The 27,133-nt window shown below is 41.6% G+C and overlaps 1 protein-coding gene and 1 pseudogene across 1 annotated transcript in view; one reads left to right on the forward strand and one right to left on the reverse strand.

Moving 5' to 3' along the window:
* The window catches only part of TIMD4 (T cell immunoglobulin and mucin domain containing 4), a 33,540-nt gene extending 9,460 nt beyond the window's left edge, over positions 1-24,080 (forward strand). Inside the window, exons 4-8 of the mRNA XM_039249463.1 lie at positions 624-707; positions 18,731-18,777; positions 20,497-20,590; positions 21,848-21,887; positions 22,788-24,080. Of these exons, the coding sequence (XP_039105394.1) occupies positions 624-707; positions 18,731-18,777; positions 20,497-20,590; positions 21,848-21,887; positions 22,788-22,872 (350 nt within the window). The 3' untranslated portion in view covers positions 22,873-24,080. The remainder of the gene's footprint in view (positions 1-623; positions 708-18,730; positions 18,778-20,496; positions 20,591-21,847; positions 21,888-22,787) is intronic.
* LOC120243342 lies at positions 9,990-10,101 on the reverse strand (annotated as a pseudogene).
* Positions 24,081-27,133: the final 3,053 nt, after the last annotated feature.

Here is a 27,133-nt window from a genome sequence, read left to right on the forward strand (position 1 = left end):
CTCCCTATTCTACTCCTTTTTGCCTGGGGTCTCTGGCCTCAGCTTATTTCCCAGGTGAATTGGAGAGTTATACAACTTCATGCATATAATGGCCTTAAGTGAGTGCCTAGTATGTTAGTAAGTGCTCAAATGGTAGATTTTACTTAATGGGGTTTATAATCAAGTAGAAGATGGAGTAAATAAATTAATCAGCTCTTGTGTTAATACAATATAGGGAGGCAGTACAGCAGGGTGGTTCATGTGTGTGCTCTGGTGTCATGATGCCTGGGTACAAGACCTGCTTCTTAACTGCTGTATGACTCTAGGAAAGTTATTTAATCTCTTTGGGTCTTGGCTTCCTCATTAGTAAAATGGGAATAATAATAACGCCTATCCTCTGTCTATTTCTGAGGATTAAATGAGAGGATACTTGTAGATCATTTAGGACAGTGTCTGGCATGAACTAAATGCTCCATAGATGTTAGGTCTTCTTCTTCTTCTTTTATTTATTTATTTATTTATTTATTTATTTTTTTAATGACAGAAGTTAGTTTAGGGGACAGTGGGGCACCAAAAATAAAAAAGACAAATTTTTACCTAAGTTTGTTTTGTTTTCTCTTTTCCTTTTTAAATTTTTTTCCCAGAGTCTGAAGGTTGGGTTCTCCAGTCAACATCCCAAGCATCAATGTGGGAAACGAGTGAATCAATGACTTTTCCTCAGCCAAGAGGTAAGGGGCTACGCTCCTGAGGGTGGTTTTGTCTTTGACCTTGAGAACAATCTGTCTTCTGCCATCTGCTTGCTTGTCTTGGGATTTGGCTATTTCGGTCTCACTGTGGTCACATCCTACATCTTCCCACAAGCTGGGAAAGTGAAACCAGCTAACAGCAGCCATGTTGGCTTCTTCCTTCCTCTGCCTCACTTCTGAAACTCCTTTGTTGGGATTTGCCTTGTTCCTTAGCTGCTTCTGTCTTGAAGCTAGAAATGCCAGAAAGTCATCCATTCATTTAAAAAATTAGTAATTTATTGTAAATTACACATATATTACACTAATGTATTTTTTTTTTAGTTTTTTCCTCTTTTTTTTTTAAAATAGTTTATTGTCAAATTAGTTTCCACATAACACTCAGTGCTCATCCCCACAAGTGTCCTCCTCCATGCCCATCCCCCCCCCCCCCCCCCAACCATCAGTCCTCAGTTTTTGTCAGCATTCAAGAGTCTCTCACGGTTTGCCTCTCTCCCTTTCCCCCACCAATTCTGCCCTTCTTCTCCCCCTTGTTCCTCCGTCAAGTTCCTCCTAATCCTCCTATACGTGCAAACATATGATATTTGTCCTTCTCTGCCTGACTTATTTTGCTCAGCATAACACCCTCAAGGTCCATCCATGTTGCTACACATGGTCAGATTTCATTGTTTTTCATTGCCATGTAGTATTCCATGGTATAGATAAACCACATCTTCTTGATCCATTCATCTGTTGATGGACACTTAGGCTCTTTCCATGTTTTAGCTATTGTGGAGAGTGCTGCTATGAACATTGGGGTACATGTGCTCCTATGCCTCAGCATTTCTGTATCCCTTGGGTAAATTCCTAGCAGTGCTATTGCTGGGTCCTAGGGGAGTTCTATTGTTAGTTTCCTGAGGAACCTCCACACTGTTTTCCAGAGGGGCTGTACCAGTTTACATTCCCACCAACAGTGTAGGAGGGTGCCCGTTTCTCCACATCCTCGCCAGCATCTAGAGTTCTCTGATTTGCTCATTTTAGCCACTTTGACTGGCTTGAGGTGGTATCTCAGTGTGGTTTTGATTTGTATTTCCCTGATGAGGAGGGATGCTGAGCATCGTTTCATGTGTCTGTTGGCCATCTGGATGTCCTCTTTGGAGAAGTGTCTGTTCATATCTTCTGCCCATTTCTTCACTGGGTTGTTTGTTTTTCGGGCGTGTAGTTTGGTGAGTTCCTTATAGATTCTGGATATTAACCCTTTATCTGATGTATTTTTGTTAGGGATACATAACAAGTAGAAAAAAGATCTCTTTGACTCCCTGTCTTTAATCCCAGCCTGTCCTCTGATATAATCACTGCTATTAGTTAAAGAGGACTGTTCCTCAGATCTTTTTCTATTTGCTTATGTGTGTGTATAGAAATACACAGTTTTGTTTTGTTGTGTGAATTAAAAAGAATTCTATCATACTGTATGCAGCCTTCTGTATTTTGTTTTATTCACCAAACATTATATGCTGGACTACTTTCCTTTCCAGTCCATGTAGATATACATCATTACTTTAAATTGATGTATAGTATTTTATACTATAGATACTTGTAACATCCAATGCCCACCAAGGAATATTGAGGTGTTCTAATATTCCATTACCATAAGCAGTTTGCAGGGACATCCTTGTATGTGAGGGCCTCCTTAAGTGTCTATGTCTAAGCGTCTAGGGTGGTGACTAAGAAGGAGAAATGCTAGGCTGAAAGAAATGTACGCTTTTAAATTTACTAGCCATTACAAAATTGTCTTCTGGAAAGGCTTCGCCAATTTATTTTCCCACCCACAATGTCTGCTTTCCTACATCTCCCCTATACTTGATATGATCATTTGTTTAATTTTTTTTTCAATCTCCTGAGAAGAAAATGTCATCTCATTTTTTATTGTTGTTCTGATTAACGAAGAGTTTGAGTGTCTTTCTATATGTTTATTAGCCAAAAAATGGTCCTGTAACTCTGTGAGGGAGGCAGTGAGTGTAACATCACTCACAAAGGCTCAGCAGATAGAATTGGAGAGGATGGACAAGAATAAGTGGAAAGGGGATATGTTTTGAAGGAAGACTATAAATCAAGGTGAAATGCAAGGGTGACCTATTGTTGAAAAGTTTTGGCTTTTTGTTTTTGTTTTTGTTGTTTGCACTACCTCATTAGTGGGAAGATAGGAAATCTGGACTAACTGTTGTTGTTGTTTTGTTGTTTGTTTTTTTTAAATAGTTTATTGTCAAGTTGGTTTTCATATAACACCCAGTACTCATCCCACAAGTGCCCATCACCCCCCTTCCCCTCCCCCCATCCCCGTAAACAGTGGGGGAGAGGGAGAGAGGCAAAGCATGAGAGACTCTTGAATGCTGAGAACAAACTGGACTAGTTGTTGCTAACTTAAGGGAAGCTAGATGCCAAAGATCTAAACCTTCTTTGTCCATGGCATGGAGTAAAGGTAGGAGGTCTTTCCTGGCAGAAGAGAAAGTAGCAACTAGAAAAATGATGGAGAGCGGGCAAGGAGTTTTCAAAATGTTATCATTCATTCCATTTAAATCTTGGGCTATTTTACATTCAATTGCAAGGGAACAAGAGGTCATCTTGATGTTTTACCCTCTTCTGTAATATCCCAGATAATTTTCATTTCACTCCTCCTTGATAAATCCTGGAGGAGGAAGAATACTTGCAGCAATATCTAGAGGCTGCACTGCTGGGGAGGAGCTGGTTATAAGAAGGTCTATTTCTGTGTAACCTTTACTCATTATGGAAGAAACCAGGACTTATTGAACATATATTATATGCTGGTTCAGTGCCAAGCTGTTCTCATGGGCCACTTCATTCAATTCCTCTTTAGCAAATGCTCATATCCCTATTTTGTGCAACTTTCCCAAGGCCACACTGCTCTCAGGTGCCAGATGCAGGAAGTCTAGCTCTGAGTCCAAGCTCTTAGATATTATTTTATTTTGTCTTGCCTTCCTGTCTGAAATAAAAGGTTGTGGTCTTTCCATTTACTGTCCTCTCATCCCATTGGTTGTAATGAAACATTTGTAATAATAATTGCACTTCATATATGCAATTATGTGTTAGGTGCTGGAATAAGGGTATTTAATGTGCATTTTCTTTTTTAAATCTCACAGTGACCTTCTGATCACATACAGATATTATACCCATTTTAGAGATAAAGAAATGGAGGGTCAAAGAGTGTATTAGAGTAGCTGACATCTACTGAAGCTTCTGTTTTAACACTGCTCATGTTAAGTGCATTATTTCATTTGGCTTTTCACAAAATCCTATGAGATAGACACCGTTATCGCCTCCATTTTAGAGTTCATGAAGGTTATATAATTTATCTGGTAAATGATGGCCCGGGTTTAACCCATGTCTGTTCAGCTCTGCTGCCATGTTAACACTATACTGTGCTGCTTCCCCCCACCTCCCCTCCCCAGCCTGGAGCCACTTACAGAATAAGTCAGGATAAGTTCTACTTCCTCATTCACAGGAAAATGCTTTCAGCTCCTTTCAGAGAGCCTACATGACTCTATGGGGTATCTTTCCCTGGCCAAATATCCCTGATTCCTTTCTCATTTCTTCATGTAATTTTGGATGGCAAGCCTTCCATGGAAAAGCTGGTTTAAATCCTTCAATAATATCTGGTCAAAATTATTATTCCCTAAGTCAGCATTACCCAGAGAGATAATTCTTCACCCTCAATCCATGGCTCCCTAGAATGGAGTTGAGAGATGTAGAGTGACTTGCCCAAGATCATAGAGCTGGGCAGAGGGAGAGCTGGGACTCATACCAGTCCTCAGAGATTTTAAATTGTGTCTGTGTTCTCCTGGGTGGAGTTGTCTGTGGATGGACCAGGGGTGGTATGAACCCAATGAAATTACATATATAGTTATGTGTGTCTATCTGAACACACACTTTTCTGAGGGAAAAGTCTAGGATATATCTTTAGATTCTCCAAGAATACTACAAAGCTCCAAATGGTTTGGAACCACAATTCAAACACAAACAAGCAACAATAAAAACTCTCATAGGTTTCTCTCCTCCCCATCCCCCTGCTCCCAGCTAAAAGTCTATTTGAAGAATGCAAACTCTGACCCCTCCAGGTGCCTAGGAACTCAAATCATTCCATCCAGCCTGAGAGTTAATTTCATTTCTTTCTTGGCAGCAGAAATTTGTGAAATTGTTCCAATTTCCTCCCTCAAGACCTAGACTCTACTGGGGAGGGACTCTGAAGCCATAATCAGATGGCCTGACATTAAGTCTGCCACCGATTATGCCTCCTATTCCTTTACTGCCTCAGTAACATCTCAGATCCTTTCTTTCTAGTCTTTTATCCTCACAGCCTCCGAGGTAGCTTTGGGTAGGGGTTGAAAGAGCTCACTGGGGAGACTGAAGGCTCGGCTTATATCCCAGCTCCACCATTTTGTGTTTCTTTTGTCTTTTAGAGCCTCAGGTGAGTTACTTGTTCTGTTCTTTTCTAAACCTCAGTTTCCCCAAAATGTACAGTGATGATAATATTAGTACTTATTTCATAGGACTGTTAAGTGAGGAAATGCTTGAGAAAAACACCTAGTACCTTATTCCTGGCTAGTAAATGATAGTCATCATGCCCTATTCTCATTTCCTGCCTTCTTTACACATCTGCTATTCCTACTCACACCTTCATTTTTAAGCCACTCTGGCAGGCTAACAAGAGGCCCCTTCCACCAGCTCCCAACTGACTTGCTGTTGCTTATAAGCACACAGGCACTTTTGGTTTTATGATTTTTTAATATACTAATCACACCAGGGAAACAGCCAATGAGTGACAAAATTACAAACCTGGGAAAGTTACAAAAGGTTTTAAAATCTCACGGTAGTAATTCTCTACTTGTTATTGGAGTAAATCTGAGATTCTGAAAGCTCTTCGCTGACTCCCTGTTAGATGGCTCTAGAGAATTCTTAATTATTGGTTTTATTCCTGCTTATGGATACCTTTCATCCTCTGCTGGCTCTCAATTGTTTTGTCCTTCTCATACTGCTCAATCTGTAGAGGCTCCACTCTACAATGTAGGCTTGGAAATCAAGTCATGCCTGAAAAAGAGCTGTGGTTGAGTGTGCCACACAAGAGCTTCCAGATTCATGTTATTCATTTCATAGGGCAACTTGAAGTATGTTATCTCCTGCTTCAGTGCCTCCTCTCTTTTAAGGCATTTGCTATAGATATCATGTGAAGATGCCCTACCTAGGGTGGCAGATCCTTGCCTCCACTCTAAGGCAGCCTAGAAACAGAGCTTGGAGATATCAAGTGACTTGCTCAAGATCATACAGCTAGACAGAGGGAGAGCTAAGACTCACATTCAGGTTTCAGGAGGTTTAAAGTTGTGTTCATTAACTCCCAGGGAGGAGTATTGTCTGTGGAAAACTGGGAAACTGAGAAGATTGGAAACCGGGGCCCAGAAAAGGCTTATGAGTTGAGAGCTCTTGTAATGACTTGGAAGGACCAGAGGCCAGTTCTCCTGATCCCATGTAGAGTTGGCCTTTGTTCTAGGACTGGCAGCCACTATCTCTCAAAAGAGCTTCCCCGAGGGAAGATTTCATACTTGCTCCTACTAAAGTATTATGATTGACTTTTTCTCAGCCCCCCGATGGATCATCATACCCATCACCAGAATGAAGTTAAAGGTATGCAACAACTTCAAATTTAAGACAACCAAATATGCAGGAGGACTTGGCTGTCCATCCAATAAAATTAGAAAAAAGGAACAGGCTTTGATAATAATGACATTTTACTTTCCTTAAGATTCTTATAGTAACTTTTTCTTGGATCCAGAGTAGGATGATGAGAGAATGGGAGAGAATGCTTTTAGAAACATCTGCTTTATGACTGTGTCTTTCTGTTTTACAAAATCAACCCAAGCTTCATGGTCCAGAGCAGGCTGGCCTTTCCTAGGAGTCAAAGGATTCTCAGAGGACAAAGAGGTTGGAGAAGGGAACTTTTCTCTTTATCTTGGAACCTGGTTTGGTTACATGGAAATAGGTAACATGATTTTTGGTAAAGGCCTTTCAAATCTGTCATTCATTTAACATGACTTATTGAGTTGCTTTTCTATACATGGCATGGGAATAAATGAGTCATGACATCTGTTCTAAAAGGAGTCATACTTTAATAAGTTAGACAGGCTATGCATTGCAAACAATTTTCCAGTGGGTTTAGTTTTGGGATAGAAGTATGGAAAGGTTTCCTGGGGGCCCAAAGAATAGAGAGATGGATTCTGTCTTGGAAAGGAGGGCCAGCATAACTTAATAATCTTTGAGTTGGGTCTTCAAGGATGAGAACATTTCATTGTGCAGGGAAGGGTGAACAGGCAGGGAGAATAGCATGAACAAAAAGAGGAGGACTTGATAAGAGTGTGAAATCTTTGGAGCTTGTCTAATAGTCTAATTTAATCTAATGGAGGCAAGAGTCTGGGAATGGTCTAGGTTCTTAAGGGACTTGATTGATAGTCCGAAGAATTTAGATTTTATCACAGGGTCCTAAGGAACCGTTCATGTTTTCTGGGTAGGGAATGATATTTCCAGTTCTGTTTTAGGAAACGTTGCTTTGGTAAGAGTGTGCGAGATGTATGAGAAGGGGTAAGCCTGAGGCAGAGAGGCTACCTGGGAGGCTTTTGCAATAATTCATATCAGAGGTTGGGGTGCCTGGGTGGCTTAGTCGGTTAAGCGTCCGACTTTCGCTTAGGTCATGATCTCACGGTTCGTGGGTTCGAGCCCCGCGTCGGGCTCTGTGCTGACTGCCAGCTCAGAGCCTGGGGCCTGTTTCAGTCTGTGACTCCCTCTCTCTCTGACCCTCCCCTGCTCACGCTGTCTCTCTCTCTCTCCTAGAAATAAATAAAACATTTTAAAAAAAATTCATATCAGAGGTGAGTGTCTAGAATAGAATAATGGCATCAGTATCTACAGAGAGTGGACAAAGTAAAAGCCACTTAGGAGTTAGGACTGAAAGGACAGTGGCCTGAGTAAGAATGAAGGATGACTCATTCTCTGTACTTGGGATATTAGATCGATGTGACAGGTTAACTAGTAAGGAACCCAAGAGAGAAGGGTAAAATTTGTTTGAGAGAGCTGGAGTTTGAAGGGCCTCTGAGGAATGTCAAAAGAGTGGCTGGAAATATGGGGCTGGGTTGACTTATGGATGCCCGGGTGAGAATGGGTGTCTTTGATGATTGGTACCTACCTCTGATCAAATAATAATGACTGTGATTCACAGTACAATTGCTGCACAGGAACTTGATACTATGCCAATACTTTAATACATATTGTCTCATAAAAGACAGTTCAGGGCTACAGATACAATTTGGGGAATCACTTATTGAGTGCTTGTTATATAACCAGGCCTGGGAGCATTGTCCCTTTGTGAGGCATTGTCTGCATTTGTGAGAAAGATGCTATTATTACTTCCATTATAAAGGAAAAGAAACTGAGGTTTGGAGAAGTTAAAAAACTTGCCAGAGTTTCATCCCTGGGTCTCTTGGCTCTTGAAACTGAGCTCTTAAGCACTTTATTATATTGTCTCATTAGCAGAGGGGGTAATGGAAAGCTCCTGTGAAATCACCTAAAGATATTATGTAAGATGAGGGAGAAATGCAAAGGTACAACCCTATAAAGGAACAATTACATTGGAAGAGGGGGCAGGGATGAAGACAGCAAAAGTAGGAAGGGATCCAGGAGAGCATGAGGGCAAAGAGGGCTGGGCTGACAAAGGTTATGGAGGGGAGAGTCAAATATTAGGAAATTCAGAATGCTGGTCAAGTAGAATGTGACACTTAGGTGGGTGTGAAGCATTAGGTGAAGAGTGTTAGCTCTCTGGGTAGAGAAGCTCAAGAACTTTGAGGATGGGTATTTAGAGAAGGAGATAGTGAATGGAGCAAGGTTGGTCTTGGTGTAGAAGAAGGGATCAGTAAAAAATGAGGGAGGTAGGGTTGGGTCTAGAATTGGAGGTGAGAGAAAAGGGAGGGAGGATAAATAAACGAAGGTGTGGAGCTATCTGATCTCATGTTCACCTCCCAGGGGGATGGAACCAAGACCTTGAACTTCAAGGTCACCGAGTCCATGTATATACCAGACCTAACCATGGGTTGAAAATGCAGGGTACTTATTAAAAATATAGATTGCTTTACTCTATGCAAGGCTTGGAGAATTAGAACCTCTGGGGGTGAGTCTAAGAAATTGTATGCTTAACAAACTTCCTTAGGAGATTCTTTTGAAGCTACCCCATCCCTGGCCCCAAGAAGGCATTTAGGAGTTGCTGGTTTAGTGTGCAATCCTTGTTCTATGCAGAAGGAAACAGAGGCACACAGGCATTGAAAAAGTTCAAAGAGAAGGCCCCAGAGAGGATTCTCTTCTGGCTCTCAAATCAGAGCTCTTTCCCCTACACTGCACTATTTTACTGAAGACAAAGCTGAGCCATGTTAGAACTTAACATTTTTCTGGATCCTCAGTTGATCAAGGACATAAGAAGTTGTAGCAGGGAATTGCTGTTTTCAGAACAAGTTCAGCAGAAGGAACAGAGGAAGGGAGGGGAATGAAGCGAAGCTCATTTTCACTCACAAATGCCATTGTTAGGAGGAAAGAAATTGGATGCAGTTGATTTCAAAGTCAACATCTTTCGTGAGGCATTAGCTGATTTGTTTTATCTCTCATGCCCATGCTGTTCACAGGCTCGAATCAGTTGTAGCCTGGCAGTCTGGGGATAAAGGCAAAGGACAAAAAATGGATTTTCATGATTCTTCCCACAATAGCATTATATTCTACCAACCGTACAAATGATATTTTTTCATTAATAAAGCTGGGATTGAATCCGTGTAATTCTAGCATCTAAGAGCTCACCTTCAGAAAGGTCAACCAAATAAAAACAAAGAAGGTTGCCAAGCTTTAAGAGAGGTACATTTGTGACAAACAAAGAGAAAAAGAAGTAAGTTATCAACCTCTGAAATCGAGCAGGGAGCCAGTTCTAAGATGGGTCCTCACTGATAGATAACCAAGTGAGCTGAATGACCCTTGTGCACACCAGAATGTTCCTCCAACACTGAGCTAGGCCCTGGAGAGATCTTTGGTTTCAAAGGGGGAAGGGTAAATGATATACCTCAGCAAGGTCTGTGATGAGGCAAGGTATTGCTTCTCCCACTGCAAATAAGTCATTGACTGAAGGCACCAATGCCCTTTGGCATTGCAGCCTGTTGAACTCTGGGATGCTCAGGAGCACAGCAGGGGGGAAGACACAGTACGTGGAATCAGATATCATTCCTCTGCCATTGTGAAGAGTTTTCAATCAACAATAATCTGCCTCAGATAAACCTCACTGGCTATGATATTGCCACCGAGCAATGCTTTACTCTTTACTAGTGATTATTACTAGCTGTGCAGTCTCGGGCAAGATATGAGACTTCTCTGAGTTTCAATTTCCTCCTCTTTCAGTAATTCTGCCAAAGTTTACTTTCCTCAGTAGATTTATTTTGAAGTTCAAAAGTGGTAATAAATGTGAAACTGTTTTGTACACTTCCAGCTGCTAACATTGTGCTCATTATCATCATCAAGAATAATAGTTATGATCTGCTTTCCAAAAACTGAACCCATCAAAGCAGCTTAAGGTTAGGGTTCCATTTCAAATGGATTTCTTCCTATTGTGCCACAAAATAGCAAGATTATTCACTCTCCAGCACTGATCCTTCTATAGCAACCGTATAGCATTTGCCACATTTTCCAAAGACTGTCGAGCTCAGAGGATAAGAGCGTGGCCTCCGTAGGCAGATAACCCTGGCTCTGAGATGCTCTCTCCTTTCCTTGCTACGTGACTTGAGCAAGTCGTCTGACATTTATAGGCCACAGGATTCTCACTGTGCAATAAGAAAACCAATGGTGTCTCTTGCAGAGCATTTTTCTTTAAAAAAAATTTTTTTTAATGTTTACTTATTTTTGAGAGAGAGAGATAAAGGGAAACAGAGGATCTGAAGCAGGCACCATACAGTCAGTGCAAAGCCCGATGCAGGGCTCGAACTCACAAACTGAGACCATGACCTGAGCTGAAATCAAAAGTTGGATGCTTAGCCACTGAACCACCAGGTGCCTGGCTGCAGAGCATTTTCTGAGATCAAACATGGAAGTACTTTGCATTATGGCTGGCATGTAGTATAGTGAAGTACATGGTATATGGTATCCATTCGTTATTATTGTTATTGTTGTTAATATATCTGAGATTCCTTGGTAAAATAAGGACTTTACCACCTCCCTCAATCAAAATTTATTAATCAGCTGGAATAGGAAAAGCATTGCCAGACATTGCCCTTCAGAGAGGAGTCCAGGGGAGAATGAATAGGGATGAGGTCTTACCTCTGCTTCACTGAGCCCCTGAGATACTGGCATGTGAGAGCAGTGGCTTCAGGTGGCAACTCTGGGCTCTCACATGATGATGACATTTTTGTTGGTGGGGCATCCTTGGAGGCAGTGGAAGTTTGAGGCAAAGTTTGGAACTCAGTGACTTTAATTTAGAGAGAGAGAGAGCAAGCAGGGGAGGGGCAGAGAGGGGGACGGGCAGTAGAGGATCTGAAGCTGGCTCCATGCTGACAATGAGTTCAGTGTGGTGCTAGAACTCACAAACTGTGAGATCATGACCTGAGCTGAAGTTAGACACTCAACTGACTGAGCCATCCAGGTGCCCTGGAACTCAGTGACTCTTAAATAATGGTGGTCTGGACTGTCTGTTTTCCTTCTGTTAACTCATCTGCATGAAATGTGAAGTCATCTTACCTTTCCTTCTTCTTTATGAACCACATTGGGTGCTGACCACATTTGCTCTCTGTTCCCTTTCAAAATTAAAAAAAATGGTCCTTACCCAACTTTGCCTTTGGTGCTAAGGAACACCTGACTCATGTATATAATGACTGATTTATTGAAGTATATGGTGCTCTTTTGATCATTGCACATATTAAAAATATTCAGAAGTCTCCAAAATTTAAAGCAAGTATGTGAATTCAAGTAAGTTGTGTTTCTGTTTTCAAATGGCGTTTTGAAATTCCAGATCTGTATTAGTGCTGCCAGGCCAGTCCGTAAAATATGGGTTCTAGTCACTTCCTTTGTTACTCATTACTGTGAAACCTTGGATGAGTAAAACTATCTCTAGATTTTAGTTTTTCCCTTAAAAAAAGGGGGAGAGGTCAGAGGAGATAATTTTGAATTCTTTTCAACTCTAAAATTCTCTCAGACAGATTTTGGGATCTTTTTTCTTGCCTTTGGATTTTTAAGGCCATACCACCAGTGGTCCAGAAGGGGGCAGCAGAAGCCAGATGCTACCTATGGAAGAACATCCAAAGGCTTCAAGTTATGGCTTTTAAAATTCTAGGATTGTGTTAAGACTGTATCATTGAGTTGACTTATATCAGAACTAAATTTGCTTAAAAGTAGATACAGATGAGTCCTGTGTCTATGAATTTAACGATGAGTCAAAATACGTAGTTATTAGTTTTAAAAGAGACCCACTGAGAAGATAGAGTGCTTTTATATCCAGTTGAGTTTTGGCATGAAGCCCACTGGCTAGAGAGTTTTTATTTTGAAATAGGATGTTAATATGCTCTTTTTCTTTCCTCTCAGAGTGGTTATAGTCATGATTTTTTGAGTCGTTCAGGGTTGGGCTCAAATTTCCTTTTATTATCTGTGCTACCTTGAATGAGTGATTTAAACTTTTTCAGCCTCAGTTTATATGTCTGTAGAATGGGTGGTATAGGCATTAAATTAGACAGTTTATATGAAGTGCTTATCACTCTGCAGACATACTGTAGTGCTCAATAAATTGACTTTTACAGGGGTTCCAAGTAATTTTGAAGCAAATTTCCACCAATGGGATGGCAACAGGGGTGATGTTCAAAATGGATTTTAAAAGATTTTCTTATCTCAAAATTCAATGCCATTCCAGATCTGCACATAGCACATCGTTTTATTTCAGTGAGTAGGTTAGAATCCACTACCTTAGGCATAACCATCTTGAAGGGGAAGTCTCATCACCCTAGGGTCTGAAGGTCTGAAGATTTTAGCATTAAAATTGTGCTATGATGAAACACATTTAATTCCATGACTCTGGGTGTTGTTTTTGCATCAGGGGACTAATTATACCAGAAGTCAGCAAACTCTTTCTGTAAAGGGCCAGATTGTACATATTTTAGGCCTTACCAGTCATGCTGGTGGTCTCAACTACTCAGGGAGTAGTTATAGTACAAAAGCAGCCCCAGATAACACATGAACAAATGGGTACTTCAATAAAACTTTATTGATAGGCATTGAAATTTGAATTGCCTGTAGTTTATATGTGTTATGAGTTGTTCTTTTGATTTTTCCCCAATTAAAAAAAATATAAAAATGACTCTTAGCTCTCAGGTTGTACAAAAACAGGCAGTCAGTTGGATTTTACCCTCAGGCTATAGTTTGACAACCCCTAATCTATATCATCCAGATACAGGACACATTCTTTAGAAAGGGCAGGTGTAAGTCTATCTCAACAGAGCTCTTGGAGCACATGCACTGAATACTGCTTGCTACCCCACTAGATTATAAGTCCTTTACAAGTAAAGGCAGTGTTTTCATGTTGCAGTTTTAACCTTTACACTTTATTTTTTTATGTTATAAAATAAATACATGTTCTTCAAACTGAGGACTGATGGGTGTGGGGGCATGGAGGAGGGCACTTGTGGGGATGAGCACTGGGTGTTATATGGAAACCAACTTGACTATAAACTATTTGTGAAAAAAAATAGATAAATAAAAATAAATACATGTTCTTGTAAAAGAAATCAGCAAACCGCTATAAAGTGAGATGTCCTTGTATTTCAAACATCCTTCCTAACCCCTCACCCTAAATGACCAAGATGAAGAAATATTTGCCATAACAGTTTGGGCTATATTTTTTCAGATCATTTTTTTTTTCTCACAACAGAGTAACATCTATCATCACTTTTTTTACAAAAAAAATATTTTACAAAATCACTTTTCAACATACTTTAAAATGTATTCAACATTTTTTTCAATAAATCTTTATCACAAAGCCACTATGTATCATGCTTGTCTTAGTTTGAACCATATGAAATACTGATATTTAAAACACTTTTAAAAAACTTTTTATTTTGAAACAGTTTTAGACTCAACACAAACTTGCAAAAATAGTACAGAGAAATCTATGTTTCTCTAGTTTCCCACAAACATCTTTCATAACTATAGCACTCAGTCAGAGTAGGAAATTGACATTGGCATGATGCAATTAACAAGTTTACAGACTCTACTTGGATTTCACCAGTTTTTACATGCATTCATTATCTAAAAGCAAACAAACCATTTTTGATATACAGAAAAGTCTCTGTACATATGTCTATATTCTCTTTCTAGAGACTTATATGTATTATGTGTGTGTGTATGTGTGTGTGTGTGTGTGTGTGTGTGTGTGTGTATCCTGAACATCTTTGTAGACCAGTTCTAGTATCTGGGGGAAGGGGCGGGGGGAGAGTGTCTTTTACTAATAGCATCACCCAGCTCTTCTTTAGCTGTGTGTTAATGCATTTCTAACAGTGATTTTCAAAGTTTCACTTAGAAGGTCCCTGTATCAGTGCTTCAGAGAAATGATACACACCTTGAAAGTTTGTTCCTGACTAAGGCATCTTGGAGAGCTTCCAGTAATTAACACATGATATATGTTTTTACAGTTAAAACTTTCTCATTTGAGAAAGTTTAGAAATTATAAAAAAGTACTAATTAAAAACTTTTGAATTGCCTATAATATTTCCACTCAACGTCAGATGTATATAGTCTTTCAGTATTTCGTTTTAGGTTTCCTTGTGGAGCAAGAGGCATGCATGTGTTTGTATGTTCATAAGTATTTACACACTAACTTTCTATACTAAGCATGGCTTTACACCCTTTTAAAAACATTACTGTGAAAAATGATCATTTTCTCAGGTCATTCCAATTCCTTGTAAAAAGCCATCCAGAAATTTAAAGGCTAAGAAGGACATAGGAGACTGGTTGGGGCAATATCAGCATTTTTGGATGAATAAACTGTGGCTCAGAGAGAGGAAGAGAGAGGAAATATGATGCCCAAGGTCACACGCCAGGAAACCTTTGGTAGATACATACTCAGCAATGACAGTGCAGTGTGGAGGGTGCCCAGGTGCATTCTCACAGTGCTCTAAGGTCTGGGGTAGAGTTTCACAGGAATTCTATTTGGCCAGAGTGCCCATGCATACCATGACTTCAAGAGCCTAAAATTAAACCAGTAAGCCAGTCTGCTAATTTACAGTGAGAACACTGCCAAGAGGGTCCATATTTGGTATTTTCAAAAACAGGAACGCATTCTCACCCTGTAGAGAAATCTAATATTAATCAGACGTATCGGTGAGTCCATAGACCTGAGAAAAGTGTGGTTGAGTTGAAGATTCTTTTGTTGTTATTATTACTAGTTAATAAATTTCTTTTAGGTAGATAGCCACACATGTAAGATGAAGGTACAAAGTGTACAAAAACATTTTAAGTGAAGGTCAGTCTTCCTGTCCTCCCTGTGCCCATCCCCAGAGCCACTTATCACTGTGTCTCTGTATTACTCTCCCAAGGATGCTGTGAAAATATACCAGAAATGTAGCGCCAGAGAACAACATGAATTTATTGTCAGAGGTCAGAGGTCCTAAAATTGAGGTGTCAGCAGGGCCATGTTCCCTCTGAAGTTTCCAAGGGAAGATCCCTCCTCGTCTCTTCCAGCTTCTGGCGCCTCAGAGACTCCTTGGCTTGAAGCCACGTGCCTTCAGTCTCTGCCCATCTTTCCATGTCCTTCCTCGTGTGTCTCTCTATGTCTTCTCTCCTTATAAGGACACCTGCCATTGGATTTAAGGCCTATCCTAAATCCAGGATGGTTTCATCTCACTATCCTTAAACTAATTACATCTGCAAAGATGCCCTATTTCGAAAAGGTCACAGTCTGAGGTTCTGAGTACACATAACTTTGAGGAAGGCTGTACTCAGTCTGTCACAGTTCCCCTCTCACAGAGTTGCTTTCCTTGCAAGTTCTGGGGGCTTCCTGCCTTTGCCTGAATGTGCTTGTGTACGAAGTCAGGCTCTTGAGAGTGGAAGGACCAAGGAAGCACAGAAAACATAGAAGCATGTAGTCTTCACTTGCCTACCCCAACCCCTAGCTGTTAGCATTGCTGTGTTTCATGGAGAACAAACGTCACCAGCCATTTGTGTTTCTTATTGTTATTCGGTGTTTATCTAACACTATGGATTTGGAGTGACTCCACTGGGGCTTTTGGCATTTTATGAAGAAGAAGAAGAAGGAGGAGGAGGAAGAGGAGACAGAGGAGACCAGTATCACGCGGCAGTGTTTGTGTTTGCAAAACATCTCTCCCATTAGACAGTTCCAATTTAAAATACAGATCAGCTGGGACAGAACTGACCTAGGCTGGCTTTTCTCTTCGATGGTTTCAATTTCCAGCTTATCCATCACAAATAATGGTAATACTATAGGATTTTCACAAAACAGGGGTAGAGTTTTGAATTCCTACCTGCAGTTTCCAGCTCTAGGGGATAATAGCAGAGACAAAAACAACAATAACTGAGTTGTAGGATATGAAAACATGCTGAATTTTCCCCTCAGAGTTCTATGCTCCTAGCCATTCAACAGGTCACTTTCCCTGTTGAACAAATAAACTCTCTTGTACCAAATTATGAGCCTTAGAAAACCCATTGTATTTTTTTCTTATGCCTTGAGTGCAAGGAAGCCTGGGAGAAACAATGATCAATTTCGGTAATTATCAGCCTAGCTTTTTATTATATTCAGGCCTCGTCTATGTGTGACTTTATGTTCTGCTTCCATCGGCAGGTTTTATTGCACATGTGATTTTGCGTCGTTCCTCGGCATTTTCTCCTGGCCTGGATTCCTTGACACTGTTCGCATTTTGTTTCTTCTGCTTCCTTCTCCCTTACCTTTTCTACCCACCTTTTAAGCACTGGCATTTCTTAGGATTCCTGCTCTTCTCTCTTTGGACATACAGCCCTTGGATTTCTTATATGCTCTGAGGATTTTAACTGCTCCTTGGAGACTGATGGCTCCCACATAAGTATCTGCAACTCCAACCTTTCCCTGAGTTTTATTCAGATTTGAATCTGCCAACTGTGTGTTAGGCCAGTGTTGTTTGTGTGTGTCCCTCAGGCGCCTTCCTCAATGACATCAATTTGAGCTCACCTGTTTCCCCCAAGATGGACACTTCTGCTCTGCTTCTTCTGTGCTCAGGCTTAGCAGACGGTCGGGCAATGGCCCAGAGTCTCAAGAAGGAATCTGCGAATTATCTAAGACTTGTTTCTTTCTCACCCTCATGTTCAATGTTCACTTCCTCTTGATCTCCCTGCTAAGCATTTCTGGAATCTGTTTCTCTCTCTCCCTTCACTTCTACTCGCTCTGAATTTCAGACCTGGGATGAGATAATAATTGATCATCTCATCCTGGTTATTTCCTTATTCTTTTAACAACACCATAACATGCTTAAGATGTTTCTGTAGTTCCCCACTGCTTACAGAATTAAACAGAGACTTACCAGCATGACTGGTTCCTGCCCATCTCTGTGTCATCCCCTGCTACTTCCCATTCCTCATTTTCTACCTTCACAGCTGCTTGCCATTCCACTTGGAACCACACTGTTCCATGCTTCATGGCTTTGCTGATGCTGCTCTACCTAAAGGGCCTTTACTATCTTTCTTCACTAATTCTTAACACATCCTTAACTCAGTTCAGGTATTATTCATTCAACAGACACTTACTGAGCACCAAGTGTGTGCCAGGCAGTGTTAGGGTCCTATCGTGGAGCAGACAGAGAAGGACACTGTCATCATGGAGCTTAATTCTAGCAGCTCTCACTGAACTAGGATGTTAGGCCACATGCCTCTCCCCCTACCTGCCCTCCCCAGCAAACTTTACACTCCATCATTACCCTTGGCCTGTGAGGCTGCTGGTCTTCCTTCTCTGATGTATTATAAATTTCATGGTAGTGGGTCATGCCGTGTTCATCTTAGCATTCTTAGCTCCTGGACCAGCACTTAGCATTTAGTAGATTCTCAGTATGTTTTCTTTGATGAACTCAACTATTAGTTATAAATAAATACATCCATGTCTCATGAGAACTTCATGTTCTTAAGAACACTTGCCTTTGATCCTCCAGAACAGGTCAGCCATCTTGGTGATACGCCCCTACACTTTGTATTAGTTATTCCCAGAATTTTGCACAATCATAACATTATTTTTTAAACGACTCACCTTATTTGTTTAAATTTGATTTTTGAGGGGCACCAGTGTGGCTCAGTTGGTTAAGCATCCTACTTTGACTCAGGTCATGATCTCACAGTTTGTGACTTTGAGCCCTGCAGGCTTAGTCCTAACAGCTCAGAGCTTGGAGCCTGTTTTGCATTTAGCATCTCCCTCTCTTCCACCCTACCCCTCCACTCATTCTCTGTCTCTCTCAACAATAAAAAGAATTGTTTTTAATTGTTTTAAAAAATTTTGGTTTTCTGCCCTAAGTAGTAAATTTCATCAACAAGGTTGATGGCCCAGCTAGCATAGTACACACCCTATAATAAATGCATAATAGATATTTGTTAGCTGATAGGTTGACACATTTTCTTGGCTGGATAAAAATCCTGAATGCATTGCTGGGATCTACAGAAAGTGTACACCCAATTTCCTGCTGACCTAATGCCGTGCTCCACCCATCTATAAAATGGAGATGTTCCTATGGGATAATGTTGGATAGCAGATGAGTATCAGATAAAACCATCTCAAAACAAATGTGTTGTAAATAAATTATACAAAAAAGGAAAGATGGAGTGAAAGGATTAAACACATCAACCAAAATTCCAGATGAGCTTTGAAATGCCTATTTCAGGATGTGGTATTTTATTCCCCCACAGGAAACATAAATATTTCCCTCTCTTTTCCTCCCCAGCATCTGAGACAGCAATGCTTGTACAGAACGAAGCTGAATCAGAAGAGGTAAAATTTTTGTGAAGTATTTGAAGCCTGTGACTTCTATGTTTAAAATCCACAATATAGAGGTGCCTGGGTGGCTCAGTCAGTTAAGCGTCCGACTTCGGCTCAGGTCACGATCTCACGGTCTATGGGTTGAGCCCTGTGTTGGGCTCTGTGCCGACAGCTCAGAGCCTGGAGCCTGCTTTGGATTCTCTGTCTCCCTCTTCCTCTGACCCTACCCTGCTCACGCTGTCTCTCTCTCTCTCTCTCTCAGAAATAAATTTTAAAAAAACATTAAAAAATTTTTAAAAAAATCCACAATATAGGTTTGCAGAAATGAAGTGGGGAGGGCAGATCTATCTAAGCAGTAACTGTTGTGAGTTAGCTGAGGAATTTGTAGACTTGTGCTCTTAGCAGAACTAACATTCATATCGTTACTTCTGTATGTGCAGATGCTTTGAAAACCAAAAAGAAAAAAAATGTACAAAAACATGGAAATCATTATGTGTTCCTCCTGTGTGGCCCAGGGTTAGTGACATCCTGCAGAATCAACCCTTGCCACCAGCATACCTCTTATGTGCTGAGTGTACCCTTCATTAATTTTTATCATTACAAAAGTGATTCAGGCAGCTTTAAGTAAAAACTGTCGGCAGTATAGACACCTGTAAGGGAAAAGGAAAGGCTCCCATCCCTTCTTTCTTCCTTCCCTTCTCCCTCCACAGAGAGAGATTGCTGTCCCTCCTTGCTGCTGTGTGGGAGAATGGGACAGGTGAGGAAATGGAGTGTTGGCCTGGGCAGCAGAGGTGGCATTGAGCCCCTCCCAGAACTAGGTGCTGCCTGCAGAGCAAAACTCTTCAAATGATTCGGTATCAGGACTTCTGTACACTCATAACAGTTAAAACAAATTTAAAGCAATGTTAATCAATTCATTTAAAAGCAAGAATAACAAACCCATTACTTGTTGACCTAAATAATGTTTTATGAAAAATAACTCTATTTCCCCCCAGTGAAAAAATATTAGCAAGAGAAATGGCATTAGTGGCATCGTTTGACATTTCTGCAAATCTCATTAATGTCTGGCTTCCTAGGAGACAGAGAGATACTCTTATCTGCTTGCATATCCTTTCCTCGGAATGATGACAGCAGTCTATCACTTGTCACATAACCTCTGGGAAACCCTACCCTCCATCTGGTTAGAGAATGACAGTGAACATGGCAAATAATGTCTCATGAAAATCGTTTTGATCTCATGGGTCCCTTGGCTACACTTTGAGAACCACTGCTGTCAAAAAGTTGAAATTGAGTTCCATTTTCTCCTGAATCTTGTTGCCTCTTGAGGTCTAAGTCAGTGGAGGTCCTGAGCTGCACAGGACTGGGCAGAACTCAAAGGATTTAGGTGGCGGCCAACGAAGAGACTTGACCGTGGAGAACACAGGGCTCACAGCACAGCTCTTTCCTATCTTCAGACCCTTGAGCCCCACAACCCACGTGACTGATGTCGAAGACAGAAAAATGTGGGGGTCTGGGTAAATGCTCTAGGTTTTCAGAGTTGTAGTTTTTTTGTTTTTTTTTTTTAAATTCTGATGGGTCAGGCTGCTTTGTCTTAATCTTGAGACATGCTGGGCAGAATAGAGTGAGAGGCAGTGAGGCTGCTGGTGGAGGGAAGGTATGATCGGGAAGGAAGCTGTGTGAGTATGACGTTCAGAAACAACTGGGTCTACCACTTCCTTTTTGTCTCACCAGGTAAAAATGTTCATCAACTCTGACCTGCTAATGATCATTGTTCCCTCCGTGGGATTTGTGCTGTTGGTGTTGCTTGTGGCATTTTTCCTTCGAGGTAAGGAGGGCAGGCCCAGGGGAGATGGAGGCCTCAGAGCTCTGGAGGCTCCAGGAGGGTGTGGGAGTGGACAGACTGTACTTCCTGTCCCTGTCTCCAGCCCCCAGAGTCCTCTGTCCATCCTTGTCCCTATCCTGGTCAAGGGAAACTCATTCTCCCTGAGATGCTAAAGTCTTCATGTATCATCTTCCTGATGGAGTTTATATTTTGGAAACGAAAAAAAGAGTGCCTTCATTTACTAGACGCTTAATTGGTGACAGTGCTGATGCTATGCTCTTGATGTGCCTAACTCATTCCTTCCTCATTACTGCCTTAAGTGGAAAGTGCTATTATTATCATTGTCTGGGGTGGAGGAAATCCCGGCCTGGCTTCCTCCTCTGGAACTGCCCCAGGAAGAAAGCCATGAAGGGTCTTGGTCTTCTCATCCCCTTAATGCAAACTTTCCTTGCCTGGGTTCCACAGAGAGACCTCAGGGGAAAGTGAATTCCTGGAAATCATGTGCAAAGTTACTTACATGTTGTATCTGCATTTTTCAGGAGGCAGCGTCCATAGGAGTTATTAGATTCTCCAGCTGGTCTGTGACCTTGCCACACCGCTCCTCACTTTCAAAAAAGTAGTTTTGAAACACAGTAAAAAGGAGTCATGAAACAGGGTTTGTAGTTGTCATGCAAAGTATAGGGTGTGGCGTCTGGTCCTGTTGTAAAATGGGGGGAAACTGTTCCGTAGTCATCAACAGAAACTGTTTCGAGGTGGTAGATGAGGAGCTAAGACTGGTGACCATCTCAGCTGGCTCGAGCAGCAGTAGTAAGACTTGCACATTTCAGCACCTGTCCCTAGTGAATTTCAAAAGGAATTTGAAACTCAGTGGAAGCCTGTCATTGGCCTTCATACAACACCCTCATAAAGGCAGAGGCCATCGGTCCTCATAGAGTTTTGGAAATTCTGAGTATATCTCATAAGGAAGTATTTTAAAACTCGAGTGCTTGAATTCTGGGTGGGCAATGACTTAAGAATGAAGAGGCTTAACATTATGGCCCACACATGGGAACAACTGTGTAATTGGTGGGCCCTGCCTTGCGACCCAAAGAGGCAATCACTAGATCTGGGAAAAGGAATGGATTTCCCTGTCTAAACCAGTCCCTAAATTCTCACCTTTGGTCCACCTCTGCTCCTTGGTAAGGCAGCTCATGGCTTAACCCAGTATTTCACATGTCCTAACACAGCTACTCTGCTTATACCATGGCCTTGTCTTTTCAGGGAAAGTTGTGAAAACCAATTGTTTCCAGAAACACACAAGGTAATTCATCTTGCATGACTGATTGTTGTAATGATTGTACAAGCTGTTACGAATGATTAGATACTACTCAGTGGTTTAATGACTTGTTCTTGTGTTCTGATTAAATACAGGGTTGGAGAAATGTGGCATTAGAGGTGAAAAAGATGTGGGATTCAGCTCACATTAACCTCTGTGTTGGTTAACACTGTGTTATGTCTGCCCGAAATATAAATACAAAGGCAGGTTGCATTAATAGAAGCATGGCATGCAAAAGGGAGAAGGTGCTATGTCACTCTTCTCTGTGTTCAGAATTTTTTGTTCAACTCTGGGCAATTCATTTTAAAAGAACACTGTTAAACAGGAATGTCCAGAGAAGAGAACTGGCATTAGGGAAAATGAAAACATGTAGAATATCATTTCTGGAATTTGGTTCCTCTGCTCAATTAGATCGTTGTAACAATTTTCTAAAGATAGTTTGAGGAGTCTCTGGAAAGACACTTTGAATATACGTCCTGTTCTATAGCTTTTTGGGAAAGAAATGAAAAGATTTGGTGTAAACTGATAAAGACTGTGCTTTCCTTTAACAATTGTGTCAATGCCAAAGTATCAGTTAACAAATATTAACAGGTGGGGAAACTGGGGCTTAGAAGGTGACTTTCCAAGGTCATAAACACATTTAGATCATAATTTTGTATTTTGTCAATATAGAAACTTTTAATTCCCTTAGTAGAATACATTTACAAAAGCCCTTTGTCTCCTGAAGCCTCAGTTTTCCCATCTGTGAATGGAGAGGCTTGGGCTGGATGGAGTTTGAGCTCTTTTAACTCTAACAGCCATGGTTAGTTGCCTTGTGATTTAGCAGCATCCATTTATTTCTGGTCTTGGTGTTTCCCATTTTCAGCCTCTCTTTTCTATTTACAGGCTTGACAATTTTGGAGAATGTAAAAACACCTCTGAAGACATGCAGCATGGAAGAGAAGATGAAGATGGTCTTTTCACACTCTAACAGGCCACTTTTCCTTAGGATTGAAGATGGGGGGGATGATGTGGGAACTGTCAAAATAAGTCTTAGAATGTTTTGTTTCTAAAGCCCCATCTATTCCATTGGTGTCATCAGTCCAGTATTGCATAATTTCACAGGTGCAAAGGACTTTAGAGACCGCACCTTCCCTGCCGGGTGTTTTAACCTCTTCTGTAGCATCATGCTAAGTGATCTTCCCGACTATGCTTGAATACTTTCAGTGATGGTGAGCTCACTGCCACACCTAAAGGAGATCATTCAATCTCAGGGCAGCTCCCAGAAATATTTAAAACAAAGTCTGTCTCCAGATAGCACCTGCCTGTCAGTCCTAGTTGAACTTACTGTGTTTACCCAGAACATGTGTAATCTCTCTTCTCTCTGGCAGCACTCCAGATACTGGAAGGAGAACTTCATGTCTCTCCAAATTGCCTTGTTTCTGGAACACGATTTCTGGTCCCTTCTCTACCCTAGTTGCCTTTGCCTTGTGTGCATTTGCATCTCTCTCTTTATGCCCAGCTTACGGGGTTCAGTGCCCCACTCCAGGTGTGGTATGTGCAGCCCTGAGTCTCATTAATAATTCAGGAAGTGATGTGGAACCGTACATAATTTTGGCTCTTTTTTTTTGTTTGTTTGTTTGTTTTAAGAAAAGATTCTCCCTTAAGGAGGGCTCTGCAGTGGCAGGTGTGGTCACACAGAGTCAGGACTTTCCTGCAACAGGAAGAAAAGGTCCAGGCAGAGTTGGTTGTCACTGACCTCATTTAAGCTGGCATTTCCCTGGACTCCTATAGCAGCTCCTGAGCTGCCTCCCCCTCTACACTCCTTCCCCTCTCGGATTTGCTCTCCATGCTGTGGCAGAGATATCCTTTTCTAAATGCAAGTCAGAGATTCCTGTCTCCCGACTTCTACTCTCGGTACAGAGGAAGCACTTGGGCTCTGCCTGACACTGGGTGGCCAGGGACTTCAGAGGACAGGCAGTCGACACAGACAAGTGAGGCAAAGGAAAGTGCCTGGGCTGTTACAAAGTGGAATGTGTCTGTGTCCACTTGAAGGCATTAACACTCCAACTTACAATAATGTCCTGGCCAAGCAACACATGGCCATGGGCTAGAAGAAGGCAACCGGTCTGAGACTCCAAAGTCCAGGGGGTAGAGTGTGGGTTTTACTAAATGATGAATTAATAAATATACAATTATGCTGAGACTCCCTAGTCAGAAGAGATCATTGGTCTAGTTGTTCCTCTCTTTCCCTCTCTGTGCAATCAGGATGAATTGGTAGCCACTTACAAAGAACTTCCTAGTATCTTGGGCCCAGGAGAGAGAATCACTTCCCTTACAGAGCTTAAAAATCTAAATGAGACAAAACACGCATGGGAAATGCAACAGAATGGAATCGGTGTTGACTTTCCATTTGCACAAGGAAGGGCTTTGATGCAGACATGGTTCTGACAACTGGTGTTTACATGGTGGGTCCACAATCAAACCCAGAGGATTTAGAACAACCTAATTCTGCAACCTGGACCTTGGCCTTTCTAGGCTAAATGACATAACATCCGGTCGTTAAACAGCCTTTGCGATGGTCTAGGTCCTCTACTAAGTGTTTCAAGGTAATTTCTCACTGGATTCTCATAGCAGCCCAGTGAAACAGGCAAATTACTTCTGCTTTTGGAGCTGAGAAAACAGAAGCAGGGAGAGGTGAAGAAACTTGTCCAAGGTCACGCGGACCACCATCCCTATGACAGAGCAGGGCTTTGAACCAGGCTGGAAGGACTCCACACTCTTAACCACTATCCTGTGCTTCACAGCGAGGGCCTTAATTTAACACTTTGTGCATACAGAATTGCAGTATTGGCTTGTGTTGGTCCCAAATCGCTTTTAGTTTGCTCAAATCCATGGCAACCTGGGTGTTCTGATGGTTCTCTGATGGTTCTCCAGTCCCAAACCCTTTATAGCTCAATCTTCCCTTGTCCCTATATTATTTACTCAAAATCTTATTTGCATTTGCAGAGGAGGCTGGAAGTGGAGAACCTGGCAGGAGCCTTAATGAAGCCAGGTGGGACACATTTAAATGGGAATGTGTTGAACTAACTCATGAAAAGCTGGAGCCAAGCTGTCAGCAGGCTTAATGAAAGGTTAACAGGAATCCAGCGATGGGTGGCTGGGGAGACTCTTTGTCTCTCTAAAGAAAACAAAAAGTTGAGAAGTGAGCTCCCTGGGTGGAGGCAGGATCAGAAGGAGGAAGCCACTTGTAACCAAAAGCCTGGGTCTCAAAATAGAATTTCATTTGGATTCGTAAACATGTTATAGTCGTTAAAAAAAAAAAGGCACTGTGCGTTCTCAGCTTTCTGAACATCAGAGGACAGCGAAGAGAAATGTACTGGATGGAGCAAGATGAATGTGGATGCTGTTATGAGGGTCGAGGGATGCACTGGAGACGGCTGCTCATGAAACGGAAGGTGGGTTTACTCTCCAGCTGAGCTGGAAAGAGGCTGTTCTGCAGTTGTTTGCTTTATTAGGCGCTGCACGTGGAGTGGAGGGCGGGGCTGGGGGGAAAGACCCCCACACATCTGGCAACTCAACTCCCATGTTTTAGCTGATGAAACAGAGGCCCAGACAGGGGGACTTAGTTATACCAGGCGACATAGTAAACTAGTGCCAGAGCTCAGATCTAAACCATCTCCCCTGGACCTACCTCTATGGCCTTGTCACAAACCTGTTTTTGGATTTTTCTAGGTCCACCTGGATCTGCCTGATTATTTACCCTTTGGAAGTCACATTACATTCTTGCTGCGTGCGTTTCTTTCCCTTGAACCATCATTCCCAGCACACCCTTGACCCTACGGTGACTGACACTCCCAGAAGAGGAATCAGAATGTGGAAGTGCAAAGCTTGGCTGTTCTGTTGCTCTTTGAAGAACACTCCCATAACTAGGGTGACTAACTTGTCCTGCTTGCTGAGAGCCCCCTCAGTCCTGGGCTAACTGGGATGATCGGTCGGCCCAGGTCCATAACTAAGCTAGAGCTGAAAACAACCACCCTTTGAGTTCTTTCAGTCACCTGCCCTTGGCTCTCTTGCAGTGATGACTTTTTCACTGCAGTGGGACCCAAGTGGAGTTTAATTTGTTTAGATCCAGTCCTAACTCTAGATTCTAGACCCTTGTTATTTAGAATGTGGGGGTCAGGCCGTGCTGTTGTCATCATGTGGGAGCTTGTTAGAAATGCAGAATGTCAGTCCCCATCCTAGAGCCACAGGATCAGAATCTGCATTTCAACAAGGTCTCCATGTTATTCGTGTGAACATTAGATTGAGACGTACTGGCCTAAAGCATTGATTTTCAAAGTCCATGGCACATTGAAATCATATGGGAATTTCAGTATTAAAAACTACTGATGTTCAAATCCCCTCTGAGAGCCTGATTTTAATGGGCACGGGGGAAACCTGGCTCTCAGGAGTTTTTATTTTATTATTCTTTATTAGCGGATAACGCTAATACCCCGCAATGACTATGAGCCACTATTCTAAAGACAGGGCAGTTTTGCACCAGAAAGTAATGTTGCTAATTAAGCAGGACAACTTTTGGCCTAAGTTACAAGTTTATGTGGGTCTAGTACCCCCACATGATTTTGCCCAAAGAAATGATCGATAAAATTGTCCAAGAAGATCTGAGGAGACAAGATAATGACCTAAGTGTCCCAATTACTATGGATGAGGCCCATTAAAGTAATTAAAAATCAAGATATAATATTTGGTCTGTGGAAAGTGATAATGAGAAAACAGAAAAGATTAACGGGGAAAGAATGTCTAGGGGTCAAGGTGGTGCTATAAATCTTTCAGAGACATCCAGGGGATAATGAGGAGATGACGCTAAGATTATAAAAGAAACATGGAAGATTGGTTAAGTGGAAACCTTTGTTGTAGAATAAGGAACCTGGTAAAAAGGGAAGTATCTGCACTCTGCACTCTTGTACCTAAAAATAAATGGAAACCCCCCTCAGGGCACAGTTATTCATTATCTTAGTAAGATTGTATTTAGCTGCAAGTAAGAGAATACTTAAAAGTAGTGACTTAAAGACTTTGAATCATTTCACATAACTAGAAATCTGGATTTAGGCTGAGATATTAGAGTCTCTGTGACTTCTTTTGGCTCATTCCTCATGGTTGCAAGATGGCTGTCATGGCTCTAATGTGCCCTCACACAAAAGGATCCCCAGCAGTAAGCAAAGAGGTGGAAGAGAATGAGACTCTTCCCC

Source organism: Hyaena hyaena, unplaced genomic scaffold (assembly GCF_003009895.1).
Source record: "Hyaena hyaena isolate Hyena2069 unplaced genomic scaffold, ASM300989v1 scaffold_336, whole genome shotgun sequence".
Taxonomy (NCBI): Eukaryota; Metazoa; Chordata; class Mammalia; order Carnivora; family Hyaenidae; genus Hyaena; species Hyaena hyaena.